The sequence below is a fragment of the Salvelinus sp. IW2-2015 genome, linkage group LG18 (genome assembly GCF_002910315.2).
Source record: "Salvelinus sp. IW2-2015 linkage group LG18, ASM291031v2, whole genome shotgun sequence".
Lineage (NCBI taxonomy): Eukaryota > Metazoa > Chordata > Actinopteri > Salmoniformes > Salmonidae > Salvelinus > Salvelinus sp. IW2-2015.
Window position 1 is genome coordinate 26,703,545 of NC_036858.1, and position 18,335 is coordinate 26,721,879.

Here is an 18,335-nt window from a genome sequence, read left to right on the forward strand (position 1 = left end):
TTTTTCTCACAATTCTCAATTTGAGTGAGTTGAGTCACTGACGTGATCTTCCTGTCCGATTTTGCGCCCCCTTGGGCTCGTGTGGTGGTGGAGGAGATCTTCGTGGGCTATACTCAGCCTTGTCTCAGGGAAGTGTGGTCTGTTGATATCCCTCTAGTGCTGTTGATACTTTGAACGTCTTGAAGAACGTTCTGGCCTTAATGGCCATGTACTCTGATAATCTCCACCTGGGACAGCCAGAAGAGTACAGGCCACCCCTCAGAGCCTGGTTACTCTCTTTCTCTGCCTTTCTAGGGAGTTTTTCCTAGCCACCGTGCTTCTACATCTGCATTGCTTGCTGTTTGGGGTTTTAGGCTGGGTTTCTGTGTAAGCACTTTGTGACATATACTGATGTAAAAAGGGCTTTATAAATACATTTGGTTTGATTAGTAGCATGCTGGCTCAAACTGGATGTAGTGGGTGAAGGGAGTTATTACAGGGGTTCCAGAAATTGTTAACATGAAAGAAATAAAGGTCAACATGAAGGGAGGCTCTCTTATTGAGGCACAGCGCCTCCAGATGGGAAGAAGATGAATAGCCTGTCAGTGCTACTAAACTTTGAGGATCTGGTACTGACAGAAAAAGTTAGGATTGGGTATATGAGTTACTATGTGTGAGCTTATGTTCCAAAACCATTGCGTTGCTCTAACTGTAAAAGGTTTAGGCATGTGGCGGCGGTGCGTAAAGGCAAAAGGAGATGTGCGAAGTGTGGGGGAGAACATGCATATGGGGAATGTGGAGACGGGGTCCAGTTAGTGCTGTAACTCTGGGGGCGCCTATAGTGTGCCATATGGGGGTTGTGCATTGATGAAAAGACAGGTGGAAGTGCAGCAGGTGTGGAGTGGGCGTAAAATCTCGTATGCAGAAGCAGTGAAGGTAGTTCACGCAGAAACAAACGGGGCACCCAGTAGAGCAAGTATTCCAGGGCAGGTCGGGATGCAGGTTGGGCGTGATGTAGGAAGCAGAATGGGGGCGAATACAAGACTGGTAGTAGATATGAGGAAGGTTGTTACATTTGTGACCGCAGCAATCAATTGCACAGAAAAATTACAATCTAAGACTAAGAAGATACAGATCATAGTGGATCAGGCAGTGAAGTGTCTTGGGATCACAGGACTGACATGGGAAAATGTACAGAATGACCTCAATAAGATTGAGAATCAGTCCAGCCAGGAATCATGTATTGGTTAATTTTCATAATGGTGTTAATCATTCAATGGAATGTCTCAGCCTCCAGTATTTATCCTGCAGTAGTTTGTGTCGGGGGGCTAGGGTCAGTCTGTTATATCTGGAGTATTTCTCCTGTCTTATCCAGTGTCCTGTGTGAATTTAAGTATGCTCTCTCTAATTCTCTTTCTTTCTTTCTTTCTTTCTTTCTTTCTTTCTTTCTTTCTTTCTTTCTTTCTTTCTTTCTTTCTTTCTTTCTTTCTTTCTCTCAGAGGACCTGAGCCCTAGGACCATGCCTCAGGACTACCTGGCATGATGACTCCTTGCTGTCCCCAGTCCACCGGGCCGTGCTGCTGCTCCAGTTTCAACTGTTCTGCCTGTGGCTATGGTACTCTGACCTGTTCGCCGGACGTGCTACCTGTCCCAGACCTGCTGTTTTCAACTCTCTAGAGACAGCAGGAGCGGTAGAGATACTCTCAATGATCGGCTATGAAAAGCCAACTGACATTTACTCCTGAGGTGCTGACTTGTTGGTTGGGAAGGGGAATATGGTAATAGTGAACATTTACAACCTGTGTAAGAGACTAGAGTTGATGGCCCTTGGGAATGTAGAAGGTCAAGATAAGAGACAGCTAATGTGGTGTGGGGTTTTTAATGCTCATAATACACTCTGTGGAGGGTTACGGACTGATGTAAATGGACAAGTGTTGGAGGAACTACTTGATGAGAAAAGGCTTGTGAGACTTAATGATAGCCGGGGAACCAGGATTGACCCAGTAACTGGAAATGAATCTGCTCTGGATCTTACTCTGATATCATGTTCAATGGCAGGCAGATGTAGTTGGGAGGATTTGGAGGAATCCACAGTGGTTAGTAATCACTATTCTATCATGTGTACTGTAGGAATGAGGGTGGAATATTCAGTAGGAAATGGATTGAGGAGATATTTGAGAAAGCAGAGAGGGGTCAGTTTCAGGAGTTAGTGAACAAGAGCTGTCTCAGGTTGATCTCAATTCAGATATAGAAACAGTCAATGATGAAGTAAGAGGAGCAGGGCAGGATATTCCTATGGGTACAGGGGGGACAAAGAGCAAGGCAGGTGATTCCTATGGGTACAGGGGGGACAAAGAGCAAGGCAGGTGATTCCTATGGGTACAGGGGGGACAAAGAGTAACACAGTCCCCTGGTGGAGTGTTGAGTGTGGAGAAGCTGTGAAGAGTAGGAACAGGGCATTCAGAATGATGAAAAGGTCCCATAATTACCAGCACCTGATTCAGTATAAACAAGCACAATCAGTAGTAAGGAGGATCATTAGGACAGCTAAGAGGGAGTGTTGGCGCCGGTTCTGTGGAAACATAAAAAGGACCACTCCTGTGGGAGAGGTATCGTAGATGATTAAGATGATGAGTGGGGTCAGACGAGATTGGGTTCTCCCTGTGCTGGAAAGTGGGGAGATTGTTGCAGTGAGAGATATGGAGAAGGCAGAGGATCAGATAAATCCTACGCAATATTCTCGTCTCCCTAAGGAAACGATATACATAATTAAATACTACATCCCCAGAATATTTCGCAGCAGTTCACTTAATCTTGTCTCTTCAACCCAATTACTCCCATATTTCTGGCATTGAAATAGAACGTGTTCCATCGTCTCCATCTCCTCCCGACAATGATCACACCTCCCAGTCGGATGCTTCCTCACCAATTTCAATGTACTATTGAGTCTTGTGTATCCCAGTCTCAGCCTTGCGATTACACTTTCTTCCCTTCTCTCTCGGCCTGATGACCCAGCCCCCACCTTTTCCTGAATCTTATACGGGTGTCTTCCCATTTGTTTTTATCCACTGTTTTTTATCAACCTCTTGGCTTCTGCTTTACTGATTGACAACACCATCTCAACATTAGGATGTTTAAGAGCCTGCTTGGCTAGAACTTCCATCTTCTCATTACCCTCTACTCCCACAAATACCCCAGTCTGTCTCACCATATACATTCACTGCAAAACCTCATACAATACATCCTGTCTGCTCCGAGACACAAATTCATTTAAGCTCATCACTGCTGCACAGGAGTCAGAGCAGATGACTACCCTGTCTGGTTTCACCTCCTCCATCCACTCTGCAGCCAATAGTATGGCCACCAACTCCATTGTGTAAACATATAAAATGATCCGTTGCTCTTTTTGTCAAAGCCACCTTAAACTCAGGAACACTAAAAGCTGCACCTGTCCTCCCCTGATCTATTTGTGAATACATTCAAAACAGCATAGAATTGTGTCCTTAAATGTTCACTTACAACTGAATCTACTCCTTCCTCAACAGCTCTTACCCGCTCAGGCAACCCTAGATATATCACTGGCTGAGGGAGAAACCAAGGTGGGATAGCAGGAAGAACAACAGAGGGGCTAAACTCCCTCCCAAACAACCCCATTATCTCGCCATGCCATTGCCTATCTACCCAAAACTTGTATTCAGATTTCGTTCGTGTTTCCAGCACACTTTAGATTTACCCAATATGTCATGGTTAGCTGTTGTTGTCTTGTTTTGCACACTTTGTACAAAATAATAAAATGCAGTACTACAGGATATTTCTTAACGTAGCTCTTTATTAGCTAGCTATAACTGGCATGTTCACATATCGCCAACCAGGATCAAACTGACCATGACCTAACCATTTGGGTGGTCTTAACCAATCATAGCACAGTATGATATGGCGGTAAAATGCATCCAATTATAATTCAGTATGTTTACACATATGAATATGACAGTTGTCTTCTTAATTTTAACGGCATCTCTCCCAACTCTACCTGCATTGCTGCCACCGGGGAGCTCCTGAGTGCTGCACAACATATTCTTAGGGCTTGGGCATAGATTACATCTTGCTTTTTAAAATATGTCTGAGCTGCTGATCCATATGCTACACTTCCATTATCCAGTGATGACCTTAACATTTAACACCATTCTATCTGCCCCCCCACTCCATTCCTGACAGGAGACGCATCACATTCAATATTTTCTTTCCTTTGACAACTACTCTGTTAATATGCTCTGCCCATGTCATTCAAGTCTCATTCAAGCATTCAATGTATCGCCCACTATCTCTCTGATCCAGGACTCCATGTCTTTGGTCCACACTCCAATCCAATTGGTGGCGGTAATGCACATTAAAGTTGGTTGCCAACCACGATTAAACATCCACCAAAGAAGTCACGTGTGATTGTTTCTGCAGGAAATCGACAGTCAGTCGGTCTTTCTTTCAACTGGAAATGAATAACCAGCTACATTTTCACACATTGAATAGGTGTCTTATTATGTCTATTTTTTGAACTAAGAAAGAAGATTTAAAATAAGCAAAGCAAACGTTAGCTAACTTGCCAGGGCAACGCCCTGTCAGTAACGTTAACGTTTAGATAGGCGTGCTAGCTATAGCTAGCTAACCGGTTTGGACCACAGACATATTTACATGGTTTGACATACTGTACACCGATAAAATGGAGCTGTTTCAAGCCAAAGACCATTATATTCTCCAGAGTGGCGATCATGCTCTTTGGTGTAGCCGAATAGATGGGACCATGAACGCCAGACCTGGTATGCGAAATACATTTGTCATTTTTTAATTCAGTTTCTCATAGCCATCAATTAGCTAGCTAACGTTACATCAGTAAGCTCGGACAACAAACCCATTACTAAATGGCTAGCTACAATGACGTCAAGCACATGGCATGAGCATTTCCTCTTGTCTTAGCTATGTGTTCATTATCCAAGCAAGTATTGTTTTACACGTTGACAATGACAACTATATAGGACGCTGTGGATCCAACAGCGCACCGTACTAAAATTCGAGTGCCATTCCATTTTTGGTTGCAATAATATAATTTCTTCCCAACTATTTAACTATCTAAACAAACATCCTAATGTTAACTGCCAAGCCATTAAATGTGTATTATTACCATACTTTCATGTCCAGTGTGGCACTGCCCAGTTGACCTGATAGTGATATTTGAAATAAACAGACTGCGATGCTCGAGGGGCACAGTACAACTTATGTAGCAGGGTTCCATTCTAGCAATGAGCCAGAAAACAGACGATGACATTGCTCCATATGTTTACATGTTTAATTGTCTTTAAATTGTTTTGTATTGAACAAAAGTTATTAGGGTTCATAATTCCTGCATCCTCCATCCATTTTTCTTCTTACATGAGCTTGCTTTATTGGATTCCTTTGGCTACATGGTTAACTGTTCATTTCCTGAAATGCCACTCAAGCATCTGTTGTGGTTCCTTATTTCCTTAAACTGAATTCCACATATTTACAGACTAGTTACCGGCTCTCTGCTACAACACACTACCTTGCTTGACTTGTTCTGCTTTTTGGGAAACAAGCATACTTAGGCCAGATTGAGACAGATGGGTCCACCCCAAAGTACCAAATGTCATAATGACACCTGTCTCGATGAATGAGAGAAGATTTTAAATAGACAAGATTGCGGCATACACATTGTTGGATTACTTAATGGAGAACAAATAATTATAATAACAGAGCATTTTCTAAATTCAAACGCACCGCACCTTGTAAGTCCCAGTAATGGATACCAAAAATCTTTGGTTAAATCAAATTATCTGGTGTAACAATCTGTAGCTACCTTAGGCTAGATCGTTAGCTCCTGTCTGACCTGCACCCCAGTGTCTTGCCAAAACACCTCCCCCTTCTCTGTGACAGGGTGGCGAGCTAAGCCGGGACAATTCACGGCAAAGCCAGCAGCTGAGCCGATGAACCTTGCCTTTCTGTAGTAACCAAAAAGCTGTTGAGAGGGAGCAGCCACTGTATGGATGTAAATGACTACACTGTGGGCTAGCTGAGGTCACATGGGTGTGCAACCAGCCTGAACAGGTTTGGGTTGCAGTGCTCTTCCATTATTTAATTGGAAAAGGGTTTCCATTCCTCATTGGGCTTGTTGACACTAGCACTGACAGGAATTTCCACATTATTTCACATTTCTGAAGAAATCTATGGTTGAGTTTGTATCATGGACAAACAGAGAGATGTGTGTGTATATAGAGGCAGCCTCTATTTTCCACCTCCCTGCCCGGGCTCCAGCGCTGAGGTCGGTACAGAGTTTTCCGGCTCCGTGGAACAGAGTTTTCCGGCTCCGTGGAACAGGAAGGGTTATTGTCTCAGCTACCTAGATGTACTCCAATCTCCACCCTCTTTGTCACTCATTCATGACTCAACTCTTCAACTGCTTGACATACCCTTGATGTCTAGTTTTCTGTTATACAAAAGTTGTTTTAGTTATCAGCATCCGTTAGCTAGTTGTGATGTAGTAATTTGGCAGTGATGTAGTCATGCCTCAGTCATGTTACTACACCATTTTTTAAGAATGAAAACTGACATTAGCTAGGTTTCCATTCACTTGTTGAATAAAAAAGTGTAATGATGTCACATCCTGAAAAAGTTCCATGTGTTTTTTTCTCATTCTAAACTCTATCGATGATGGTTTTGCCATAAAAAGTGTTGCCAGAAACATGGGTTTTTGTACCTCTGCTTCAGTCAAAGAAATTGTCATCATGTATTCTTTACATCCCTCAAACTCAACTCTGGACCTCAAACCAGTTACACTGTGTTTTTTCATTGTTCCCCTCTAATCGGGGACTGATTTAGACATGGGACACCAGGCGGGTGCAATTAATTATCAAGTAGAAAAGAACCAGCAGGCTCCGGACCTCGTAGGGTAAGAGTTGAATACTTCAGCTCTACATGTATTCTACCCAAGTGATAACACTTGTCTATTTGAACTGTGAGAAGAATCTCTTGATGCGTTAAGCACTGGATGCATTAAATACTTCTGAACTTGGCTGCAGACAGTAGTATCTAGCTACTGAGTGCATCATGTAATGCTCCATGATGATCCCTAACAGTATAATCAGAAACCCTCAGTCCAAACCTTGCATGGAAAGTGCAGCAAATGGTCCACAATGTAAATATTATTGGGATGGCATACAATCCATCAATTTGGTGCTCTGTTTGGAAAATAGGCTTATATGCATGTGCTGTTTATCATGAAATAACTTAATTTCTATTTTCTTAAATGTTTTTACTTTGTGTCCACTCCACAAGTCTTATTTTCTCTGATTTGTCTCTTCTCTCTTTTTATTACAGCAACAGACCTTCTGTTAGCTTGGAACCCAGTGTGTTTGGGCCTGGTTGAGGGTCTCATCGGGAAAATACAACTTCATACAGGTAAGTGAAATGGTGTAGGCCTTGTGCTACAAGTACTGACTTGTTGGCTGACTGGAGAGGTACCATCGATCTTCAAAACAGCTGCAGTCTTCCTTACTGAGAAACACAACCGTGACATTCTATCCAACTACAGACTCATCTCCAACCTCTCCTATCAAAAGTACGGGGGAAAGTGTTTGCAACGGGAAAGTGTTTGCAACCAGCTTCAATCGCATCTATCATCTAATCAGTTGTAAAATGTTTTCCAGTCTGGGTTCTGGCCTTTGCACAGCACCAAATAGGGATGGGAATGAGTACTCAAACAGACGTCAAAGCTCGATCTTTAACCAGAGATTAAAAAAATAAAAATCTGTATCCGCCGGAATGTGCTTTGTGACAACATTAATTTGCTTTGACTCTAGTATTCCATTTGTACATATAATTTGCGGGTCACCACAAAAAATAAGCCAAGCATCACATCGTTTTTCTCCCTAAATTCCCTTTCCCCTCCTTGTCTCATTCACTCAGTTGCGTTGCGACCGCTCCCTCCACACACGCAGTGCGCACACAAGGCAAACAAAGTCATATTAAAAGGTATCTAAATGATTGGATACACAAGCTAAATGACGACAGTTTATCACAAATCCAAAATGGACTGGTTGATTGAAGTAGGAAAATAAGTGTTCTAACAACGATCTGCAGTTTCAGAATAATTGCGTCCCATCTATTTTCTGCCTAAGCTACTTTGCAAACTGCTAGTGCCATTTAGAATTGGTTACCCTAGGCCACGGGTCATGTTAACGCTGGATTCTGCATTTTTCACACCGAAAAGAAAATAACTATCTTGGTGCGTTTTGTGAACGCAGATCTAAAATGCTTCTTATTGTAAATTCTGCTCAGCTTCAGTCAGTGTTTGCTCCAAATCATGAATGTAAAAGATTTGTTTGTTGCACTTTTCCACTCAGATGAAATATATTTGCTCAGGTCATTGAATCACCAGACAGCGCTCTGACTGATACGTAGGCTACTTTTCCCCCGGTACTTTCCTCCGGTAGCAAGTTAAAAGGCAAGATTAACTTAAAACAAAACATTAAGGAATGTAGCTAACTACATTCTTTCTATGATCTACGTATGAAACAATATGATGGCAATTCTTAATTTTTGCAAAAAAATACCTTGCTTTTTCATTGTAAGCTAATGTAGTTGTGTGGCTGCTAGCCAAATAGCTTTGCAAGTCTGTTCAACTATTTTCTGCCGGATGTATTGCACTTATGTACACTACAAGGTCAAAAGTATGTGGACACCTGCTCGTTGAACATCCCATTACAAAATCATGGGCATTAATATGGAGTTGGTCCCACCTTTGCTGCTATAACAGCCTCCACTATTCTGGGAAGGCTTTTCACTAGATGTTGGAACATTGCTGCGGGAACTTTCTTCCATTCAGCCACAAGAGCATTAGTGAGGTCAGGCACGTGCTCGCAGTCATTGTTCCAATTCATCCCAAAGGTGTTCAATGGGGTTGAGGTCAGGCCTCTGAAGGCCAGTCAAGTTCTTCCACACCGATCTCGACAAACCATTTCTGTATGGGCCTCGTTCTGTGCACGGGGGTATTGTCATGCTGAAACAGGAAACGGCCTTCCCCAAACTGTTGCTACAAAGTTGGAAGCACAGAATCGTCTAGAACATCATTGTATGCTGTAGTGTTAAGATTGTCCTTCACTGTGTTAGGTTCTGAACAAACAGAGTAAAAACTCTAATGGATGACTAGAAAAATCTCAAACCAGGTTTATTCCCCCCATGGGTCATACAGCTGCAAAGACAAGGTATGATTACACAAGGATATATATTTATAACCTCCTGCTAGGCGGGGTCAACTCCGTACACTTCTAGACAGCCAATACATCTGTCGTTACGCAGGAACTTCATTGGTTTCTCTCACTGATGTAGTCATGGCCCTGCCTGATGCTAGACCCTTCATAGGCATGGAGGTGTATGCATTTGAGATAAGACTAGTAGGAGGGTCGTTGGGGTGGGTCCCTCTGGCTCACCTCCCAGAGGTTTCGAGCCAAAATCCTCCCTCCCTAGTTCCGCAGCTGGCCTGCCTTATCAGGAACTGAAACTAGACTGTTGCCCTTTGCCTCCCTCCTTTGGAACATTGATATTCAACAAAAACATGTTTGAACAGAATATGAACTTTCTGCACTTCACCTCGTCTCACTCAGTAACTTTATCCACCCTTCATTGACCCCAACATACTTTCCTTATACATGTAAAGTAATCACTAACTTCTAGTATGATAACATGAATAAGTATATTTCAAGCTAGAATCCAACTGAAACTAAGGGGCCCAGCCCGAACCTATGAAAAACCGCTCCAGACCATTATTCCTCCACCACCAAACTTTACAGTTGGCACAATGCATTCGGGCCAGTAGCGTTTCCACTGCTCCACAGTCCAATGTCGGTGCGCTTTAAACCACTCCAGCCGATGCTTAGCATTGTGCATGGTTATCTTAGGCTTGTGTGCAGCTGCTCGGCCATGGAAACCCATTTCATTAAACTCCTGACGAACAATTTTTGTGCTGATGTTGCTTCCAGAGGCAGTTTTGAACTTGGTAGTAAGTGTTGCAACCAACGACAGAAGACTTTTACGCACTTCAGCACTCAGCGCTCCTGTTCTATGAGCTTGTGTGGTCTACCACTTCGCGGCTGAGCTGTTGTTGCCAGTGTTTGGAGGATACATTGGCACGGGTGTTAGGCCTGAGACGAACCGTGCCAATATATCCTCCAAACACCGGCTTCAAGGGCATTATCACTTTTATATAGCGGGCTACCAACATTTTCAAATAATGATTTACCTATTTTCCACAATATTTACATCCTTCCACAATATATAGTCCCTACAAATCTAGGGTTGCTACCCAGGCTGGCTGGTCGTTCATTCTATCGGTTCGGTTGCCAGTCGTTCAGTCTTTTTGTTCTGTATCTATGGACGTGACCCAGTTGTTCATTCTAAATGTTCCATTGCCATACTGGCTGGCAACGTTCTTATCCTTTGCTTGCTAGCTAGCCAACTACGGCTAGCTTACAGTCACGTCAAAAAGTGCAGCCAGAATAACCGCAAAAAAGCTGCATTTGCGTTTAAGCTATTTTCTAGTTACATTTAATTTGGATACATCCATAACAATAAGCTAATGATGCACGATTTCGCCTGGTATAGAATATGTGCTCTTGTCAGGACACTGTTGTTCAGAGCAGCTAGCCAACAACACAACTAACACAATCACTTCAAGCTGAAGCTGGAAAGACGGTAGACTAGCTGCACTTCGTTTAATTTGACCTGTTTTCTATTGATAATTTTTATGGATATATACAAAACTATGCTGATTCATGATTTGGACTGGCTGAGAAAAGCTGCCGCCTGCCTGTCTGTCTCGTACCAACTCCTGACATGTTCATTACTATGGGACAGCTGGAGATCGAACTTGAATGTTGAAACAATGTTGCAAATGTTAGAGACAGACAGCAAGGTTTATACAAATCTCCACTGTTAAACTAAATGTTAGTCTGATGATGGGCTGATGAGACAGTGGATTGCACAGTCAGATGGAACAGAGTAAATAGGCATTTTTAACGTCATAGATTCCAGCCGGTGATAACTTGTGGAATTAACACCGGCTGGAATGCGCTTTTAACCAATCAGCATTCAGGATTAGACCCAGCCGTTGTATAATTCACAATAACAGCACTTGCAGCTCTAGCAGAGCAGAGATTTTACGAAGTGACGTGTTGCAAAGGTGGCATCCTTTGACGGTGCCACGTCAAAAGTCACTGAGCTCTTCAGTAAGGCCATTCTACTGCCAATGTTTGTCTATGGAGATTGCATGGCTGTGTGCTCGATTTATACACCTGTCAGCAATGGATGTGCCTGAAATAGCCGAATCCACAAATTTGAAGGGGTGTCCACATTGTGTGTGTGTGTATATATAGTATATATTGGCCAAATACCACAAACCTCCTAGATGCCTTATTGCTATTATAGACTGGTTACCAACGTAAAAATACATGTTTATTCATGCCTGTGGTATACGGTCTGACATACCACGGCTTTCAGCCAATCCGCATTAAGGGCTCGAACCACACAGTTTTATAAATATATTTATACTCTGGACTCCTACATTTCTAATATTTCTTAATTCCATTATTTTACTTTTTAGATGTGTCTATTGTTAGATATTCCTGAACTGTTGGAGCTAGGAACATGCGCATTTCCCTACACCCACAACAACATCGCTAAATATGTGTATGCGACCAATAAAATGTTATTTCATTTTGATTTGACCTACATGACATCAGAGGGCCAACCAACTTTTTGGTAAAGAATGCCGTGATGAGTATAAAAACTGTCGCCCGTAATAAAGCACAGTGCATTGATGATAAACTGCATCGAACGTCTTTAATGAAGTGGCAGCTGCATTCATATCGCCATAGTCTTGGACCGATAGGAACCTCGACTGAATACTCTGCTTTCTGCTATATAGTGAGAGGCAGGACCTATTTGTATAGAAGAAGTCAGTTTTTTTATTCTCAGCTTCTTAACTAACCCATCAATATGCTTTTTAAAAGATGCCCAGATATTTGTAAGCAGGGACACTATCAATATTGACACCATCCAAAGTACGTATGTTTAAATCATCAGAGTTATGTTTATGCGAGACCAACATACAAGGTTTTACCTGCATTCAATACCAATTTGAGGTCAATAAAGTTTTTCTGTAATACAATGAAGGCAGATTGTAGTTAAGATAGAGCCTGGTCAACCGTGGGTGCAATAGAATACACTACAGTATCATCGGCATACAAGTGCAGGACATTTTTTTTCACAGTCAGTATTGTTAATGTAAAAAGTACAGGACCTAGAATTGACCCCTGCAGAACCTGATTTGACACCATCTGTAGATACACATTGAATTATGTCAAGTAATGTTTAAACCAGTTACATGCAGCCTTTAAGGACAGCCTCTGAATTAGCAGTGAGTGATCAACAGTATTAAAGGTCTTTTGAAATATGGTGTTATGTATTTCCAAAACTTTGGTTTACTTTAATGTAGCTGTAAGCTAGTTGTTGATAGCAACTGGCTAACTCATGTAGCACTAATGTAACGTTAACAGGCTAGTTGGCTAGCAACCTTGCAAGTTGATTTATAACAATCAATTCATAAAGTATTTACTTGTAAGTTGGCTGAAAATGCTATTGAGACCAGTAGTCATGAGTGCAAATCATTTGGTTTAATTTGAAGTTATACATTTGAAGTTATTTCTGTTGTAACTTACATGATAGGGAATAGGCTGGCCTCCATATTACATCACCCCATGGAAAAACATTTTCCAATTGACTTCAGTTTTATGTAATAACTCAAAAGATAGATAAGTGAGGTGTATCTTTGCATTGGGACTTTTGATGCGTATACTAAAGCAATTCCATATGTTACATGTGGTTCAGTTTATGCCACCTATCCTTTATAAATACAATACAGGTGAACACAATTAACCAATGAAATGTATTGGGGGAGGTGATGAGCAATTAGTCACACTTGTGAGGTGTGGCCAGAGGTATGGTTGTTTCCAGGAGCATGGGGTAATGGAGTCTGATACGTTGGGCTGCACCACCTGTGCCTTTTGTTTCTGTTGTGTTATTTGGTATGTTTTATATTCGCATGGTTTATTTATGTTCTTGGGTCAAAACCATGACAGTACTGAAAATATGAACTGATGAAAACATGCCTTAATTGATTAAATGTTTTGAAACGGGTCCTTTGTGAAGGTCTCTAAAGCTATGTTCACACTGCAGGCCTTAACACTCAAATCAGTTTTGGAATACTGACTGTCCAAACAGTAAGTTACAAGTGACCAAATTGGATTTGTGTGTGTGTGTGTGTGTGTGTGTGTGTGTGTATTCAGAAAGCAGTAATTTGCTGATATGGCTACGCTAGTTGTCATAGTAACGGTGGGTGTGTGCGCAGTGGTGTAGACTGATTTGTGGTGCTCATGCTTCCTATCACTCAAAGTTATTTAGCAAGCTAAGGTGACAATGCCTGCTATGGAAATTTCCCTGTTGCTTTGAATGTTCAAAATCATAGTGTAAACCCTCAAAGGATAACATGATCCAACTTTCAAAACAAGTCCTTTTTGGCTAGCTACAGCAGTCAACTAGTTAGCTAGGTTGCTATTTAGATTTCTAGCACGTTCACTAATTTGTTTGTAAACAATTAACAAGCTAGTTACCTACCACGTCTTGTCCAACTATCTTTACACATCTATATGCACATAGTCTGGGTAGCCATTTGATTAGATGTTCAGGAGTCTTATGGCTTGGGGTAGAAGCTGTTTAGAAGCCTCTTGGACCTAGACTTGGTGCTCCGGTACAGCTTGTAGCAGAGAGAACAGTCTATGACTAGGGTGGCTGGAGTCTTTGACAATTTTTAGGGCCTTCCTCTGACACCGCATGGTATAGAGGTCCTGGATGGCAGGAAGCTTGGCCCCAGTGATGTACTGGGCTGTACGCACTACCCTTGGTAGTGCCTTGCGGTCGGAGGCTGAGCAGTTGCCATACTAGGCAGTGATGCAACCCGTCAGGATGCTCTCGACGGTGCAGCTGTAAAACGTTTTGAGGGTCTGAGGACCCATGCCAAATCTTTTCAGTCTCCTGAGGGGTAATAGGTTTTGTCGTGCCCTCTTCACGACTGTCTTGGTGTGCTTGGACCATGTTAGTTTGTTGGTGATGTGGATGCCAAGGAACTTGAAGTTCTCAACCTGCTCCACTGCAGCCCCGTTGATGAGAATGGGGGCGTGCGCGGTCCTCCTTTTCCTGAAGTCCACAATCATCTCCTTTGTCTTGATCATGTTGACGGAGAGGTTGTTGTCCTTGCACCACACGGTCAGGTCTCTGACCTCCTCCCTATAGGCTGTCTTATCGTTGTCGCTGATTAGGCCTACCACTGTTGTCGTATGCAAACTTAATGATGGTGTTGAAGTCGTGCCTGGCTGTGCAGTCATGAGTGAACAGGGAGTACAGGATGGGACTGAGCACGCACCTCTGAGGGGCCCCCGTGTTGAGGATCAGCGTGCCGGATGTGTTGTTAGCTACCCTTACCACCTGGGGGCGGCCCGTCAGGAAGTCCTGGATCCAGTTGTAGAGGGAGGTGTTTAGTCCCAGGGTTCTTAGCTTAGTGATGAACTTTGAGGTCACTATGGTGTTGAAAGCAGAGCTGTAGTCAATGAATAATACATTGGTTTTACAAGAGAATTTGAATGCGTGAAATTTCAGTTCGCTTAGCCAGATGCTGTGTTTCACCACAGACAGACAGTGAGAGAGAGAAAAGGTGATTAAGTCACTAGGCTTGGGCAGTTTATGTACCATATATGGCCGTTTGGAAATGGCCATGGGATGGTTTTTCCAATACCATGTTAATATTTGTAGCTACATTAAGTAAATACCTTAAGTCAACTTGTGCAATATGTTAGGAGATGAAGCAGATCGCGTTCTTCATTTCACCTGTTCCATTATTTTACATTGTGAAGCTCACCGTAGTTCCCCAGAACAGTTGAGCCAGTCACATGTTTGTTTGTTTGTAAATCGCACAATGGGAGAAAGCGAGAGCAGGTTGAGTTCAGCTGTGTATTGACTGGGGTCACGTTTTATATTGAAGGTCAAGTGTTTTTCTTCAATAGAGTGATCAGGGACGGGCACGTGCAACTATAGTTTTCCTTCACAGAAAATACATTTAGTGCAACACGTTAGGCAGAAAATAGCATTAGATGACAACAGAAGTGCAAGCTATTTGATTGGCAGCCACACAAGTAAATGTGTGTTTTTTTGCAAAATAGATCAGCCTGGTCTCAGAGCATTTTGTATTATTCTGTACGTAAATCCGAGACACTCCATTCAGTATGATATGTTATAAGAAATTTGTGGAGTGGTTGAAAAACTAGCTTTAATGACCCCAACCTATGTGTATGTAAACTTCCGACTTCAACTGTATGTATTTATTTGTAGATGGCCATCACCCATTTCGTATGATATGAATTACAATTCGTATTGTATGTTATGAATTTGCAAAAAATACAATATGTTACGAATTTGCAAAACGTATAATATGTTAACTTCTAGCTAGGTGACTAACTTTAGCTAGCTCGTTAAATGTTAGCTAGGCAAGGAGTTATGTTAAGGGAATGGTTAGCTAACACACTAAGTAGTTGCAAAGTAGCTAAAAAGTAGTAAGTAGTTCAAAAGTTGCTAAAGTTGTCCGTGATGAGATTCAAACTCGCAACCTTTGGGCTGCTAGACGTTCACGTTACACGCCCATCTATCCATCCCGACTTTCGTTTTTGCCTTAACTAACCATCTGTCTTATGTAACCATACGAGTGTCTCGGATTTACATACAGAATAATATGAAATGCTCTGAGACCAGGTTGAAACGATGCATGGCCGTCATATTTCTAATGTTTATCATAGAAAGAATGTAGCTCCATTTCCTAATTTTGTTTAAGGTTAATCTTTCATTTTACCGGAGAGAAGTAGGCTGGCTACACTGAGAAAAGCACAGGAGAAAAGTAGCTACACATTAGTCAGAGCACTGTCTGCTGATAGAATATTTGTGTGTTTTTATCTTTTTTTTGCTTGAAAAACACTGAATTCTGTGTTAATGCGACCCCTAAGTTTAACTTGCTAGTTAACTAAGTGGCTCAGTTAATGACGGGGCATCATATTGTGTTAGCTTTCTGCCATGTTTGAAAAGTCAAAGCCCTTTGGATGAGTTATCTGTACAGTTGCCACTGCTATCTTCATTTTCTTGTTTTTTTCTCCTCTCCATACTCTGCCTGTTTGCTACTCCCCCATGTTCTCTGAGCAGGCCCGTTGCCCTAGCGACTTCACACAGACACAGCCTGTACGTACATATGCTGCTACAGAGCCAGTACTGTTTTTTCTTCAGATAAGCATGCCTCAAAACGTAATTTTTTTGCACAATGTCTCTCGTTCACATTCGCTTGTAAATGTCCAAACTCACCAAAATTGACAATAGGTAGCTCCTACCTATATATGTATAACTTTATGATTTGGATTGCCTGTCATTGCAATTTGTTTATTTTAGTTTACGCTCGTTAGCATATTTAGCTAGCAGCCTCCATGGAAATTCGATTACTTGTGCTAATTTTGTTAGCATTCTGGTAATAAACACCCAGTGGGCTTTTTGGGGGGGGGTTTGGCGCACCCTTGTGTACTAAACCGGTAATACCGTAAATCCCTGTGAGAGAAGGATGATATGACAATATGAAAGTCTGGATACCGCCCAACCCTAGAAGTCGCACCTTATGGAATGTGTGGAATTATGTGCCTGTGATGATGCACCCCTTACCCCTTCTTGTTGACAGATCTTCCTCTGGGTCTCATACTGATCCGCCAAAAAGCGCTGGTTGGCCAGATGCCAGGTGACCACAAAGTCTACAAGATCACCAAGATAGCTGTCATTCCTCTATCTGAGGAAGAGCCACTGGATCTGGAGCTGGAGGTGAGAGATTGTCTGTCTGTGAGGCACTTTTTATCTTTGAGGTTAATGGAGCTCTGAGCACTCAAGTAGTACTGGGCCTTTAAGTGTGAAAATGCAGCTGTAATCACATTAAAGTAGCCACTGATGTGCTATTGTCTCCTTTTTTAAAGCTGCAATATGTAGCTTTTTTGGCGACCCGACCAAATTCATATCGAAATGTCTTATAGATCTGTCATTCTCATTGAAAGAAACGGTAGATATGTTCTATGTGCACTATTTCTATGCTTCCTGTTCTTAAGTTTCGTCTTTACATCTTTTACCTTTGGTTATGTACACCAGCTTCAAACAGCTGAATATACAATAGATGGTACAATGCTTCTCTACACTATACTTGGTTGTTTTGTCACAAACTAAAATTAGGCAAACTATTAAAATTTTAGCAACCAGGAAATGGTGTAGAGATTTCTGCATAGTGCATCTTTCTTTAATCTAGAATGCAGTCATGATGAGATGAAAACCATAGCTTGCCGCTATCATCTAGGCTAGCCTTAGTGTTTTTCAATTTTATGATTTCATTTCAATGTTTCTAGTAAGTATCTCAATTGCCCTGTTTTGATTGACACCTTGATGAGTCCCCACCAATGAATCACATTGTAAGATGAACATCCAAGGTACACTACATTAGTGTTATTTTTCTGCATTGCCAATGTTAATCAGAATTGTTTAATTAGAAACCGAAATAATGTGATTTTGCCAAATGATCTCAGAGGAATCGGGATTTTGCTTAGATGCCAGTCTTACAGGTGAGCCATGATGATGATACAGATGATACTGATCATGAGAAAGTAAGTGAAACATTTCCAGTAAACGGGATGTGTTGGATAATCATGTCTCTGGTATGTTTCTAGAACCTAGCCCTACATACTTTCCATACCACAGAATTATTATTCCATCCCGTCTAGGTTAGGAATTCAGTATCCCTGTGAAGTTGTTTTAGAGTTTTCTGAACCACTTGTTTTGGATGTTTTTGACTGTTGGTAGCGAGTAGCTTTGAATTGATGTAATTAGCTAGCAATCACATTGAGACTGAACCAATTAACCCAAAGACACCATAGTGATTAGCTGTCAATCATAGACATGTCCACCAGTATGATCCCAATTGTCTATCATTCCCTGTAAATATATTTGGAAAACATTAATCATTAACTAAATTAGGAGGAAGTCTTATAGAGTTGGGGTCAATTCAGAATGCTTTGGTATACTCAATTAGCCTAAGTTGATCTGAATGAAGGGTCATTTTTTATTTTTTTATTTAACCTTTATTTAACTAGGCAAGTCAGTTAATTAAGAACAATTTTATT

At 41.7% G+C, this 18,335-nt stretch overlaps 1 protein-coding gene across 1 annotated transcript in view; it reads left to right on the forward strand.

The window, feature by feature from the left end:
• Nucleotides 1-4,437: 4,437 nt before the first annotated feature.
• Nucleotides 4,438-18,335, forward strand: part of LOC111978453 (phosphatidylinositide phosphatase SAC2-like) — a 39,157-nt gene continuing 25,259 nt past the window's right edge. The window contains exons 1-3 of the mRNA XM_024008526.2: nucleotides 4,438-4,790; nucleotides 7,363-7,443; nucleotides 16,859-16,995. Coding sequence (XP_023864294.1) covers nucleotides 4,694-4,790; nucleotides 7,363-7,443; nucleotides 16,859-16,995 — 315 coding nt within the window. The 5' untranslated portion in view covers nucleotides 4,438-4,693. The remainder of the gene's footprint in view (nucleotides 4,791-7,362; nucleotides 7,444-16,858; nucleotides 16,996-18,335) is intronic.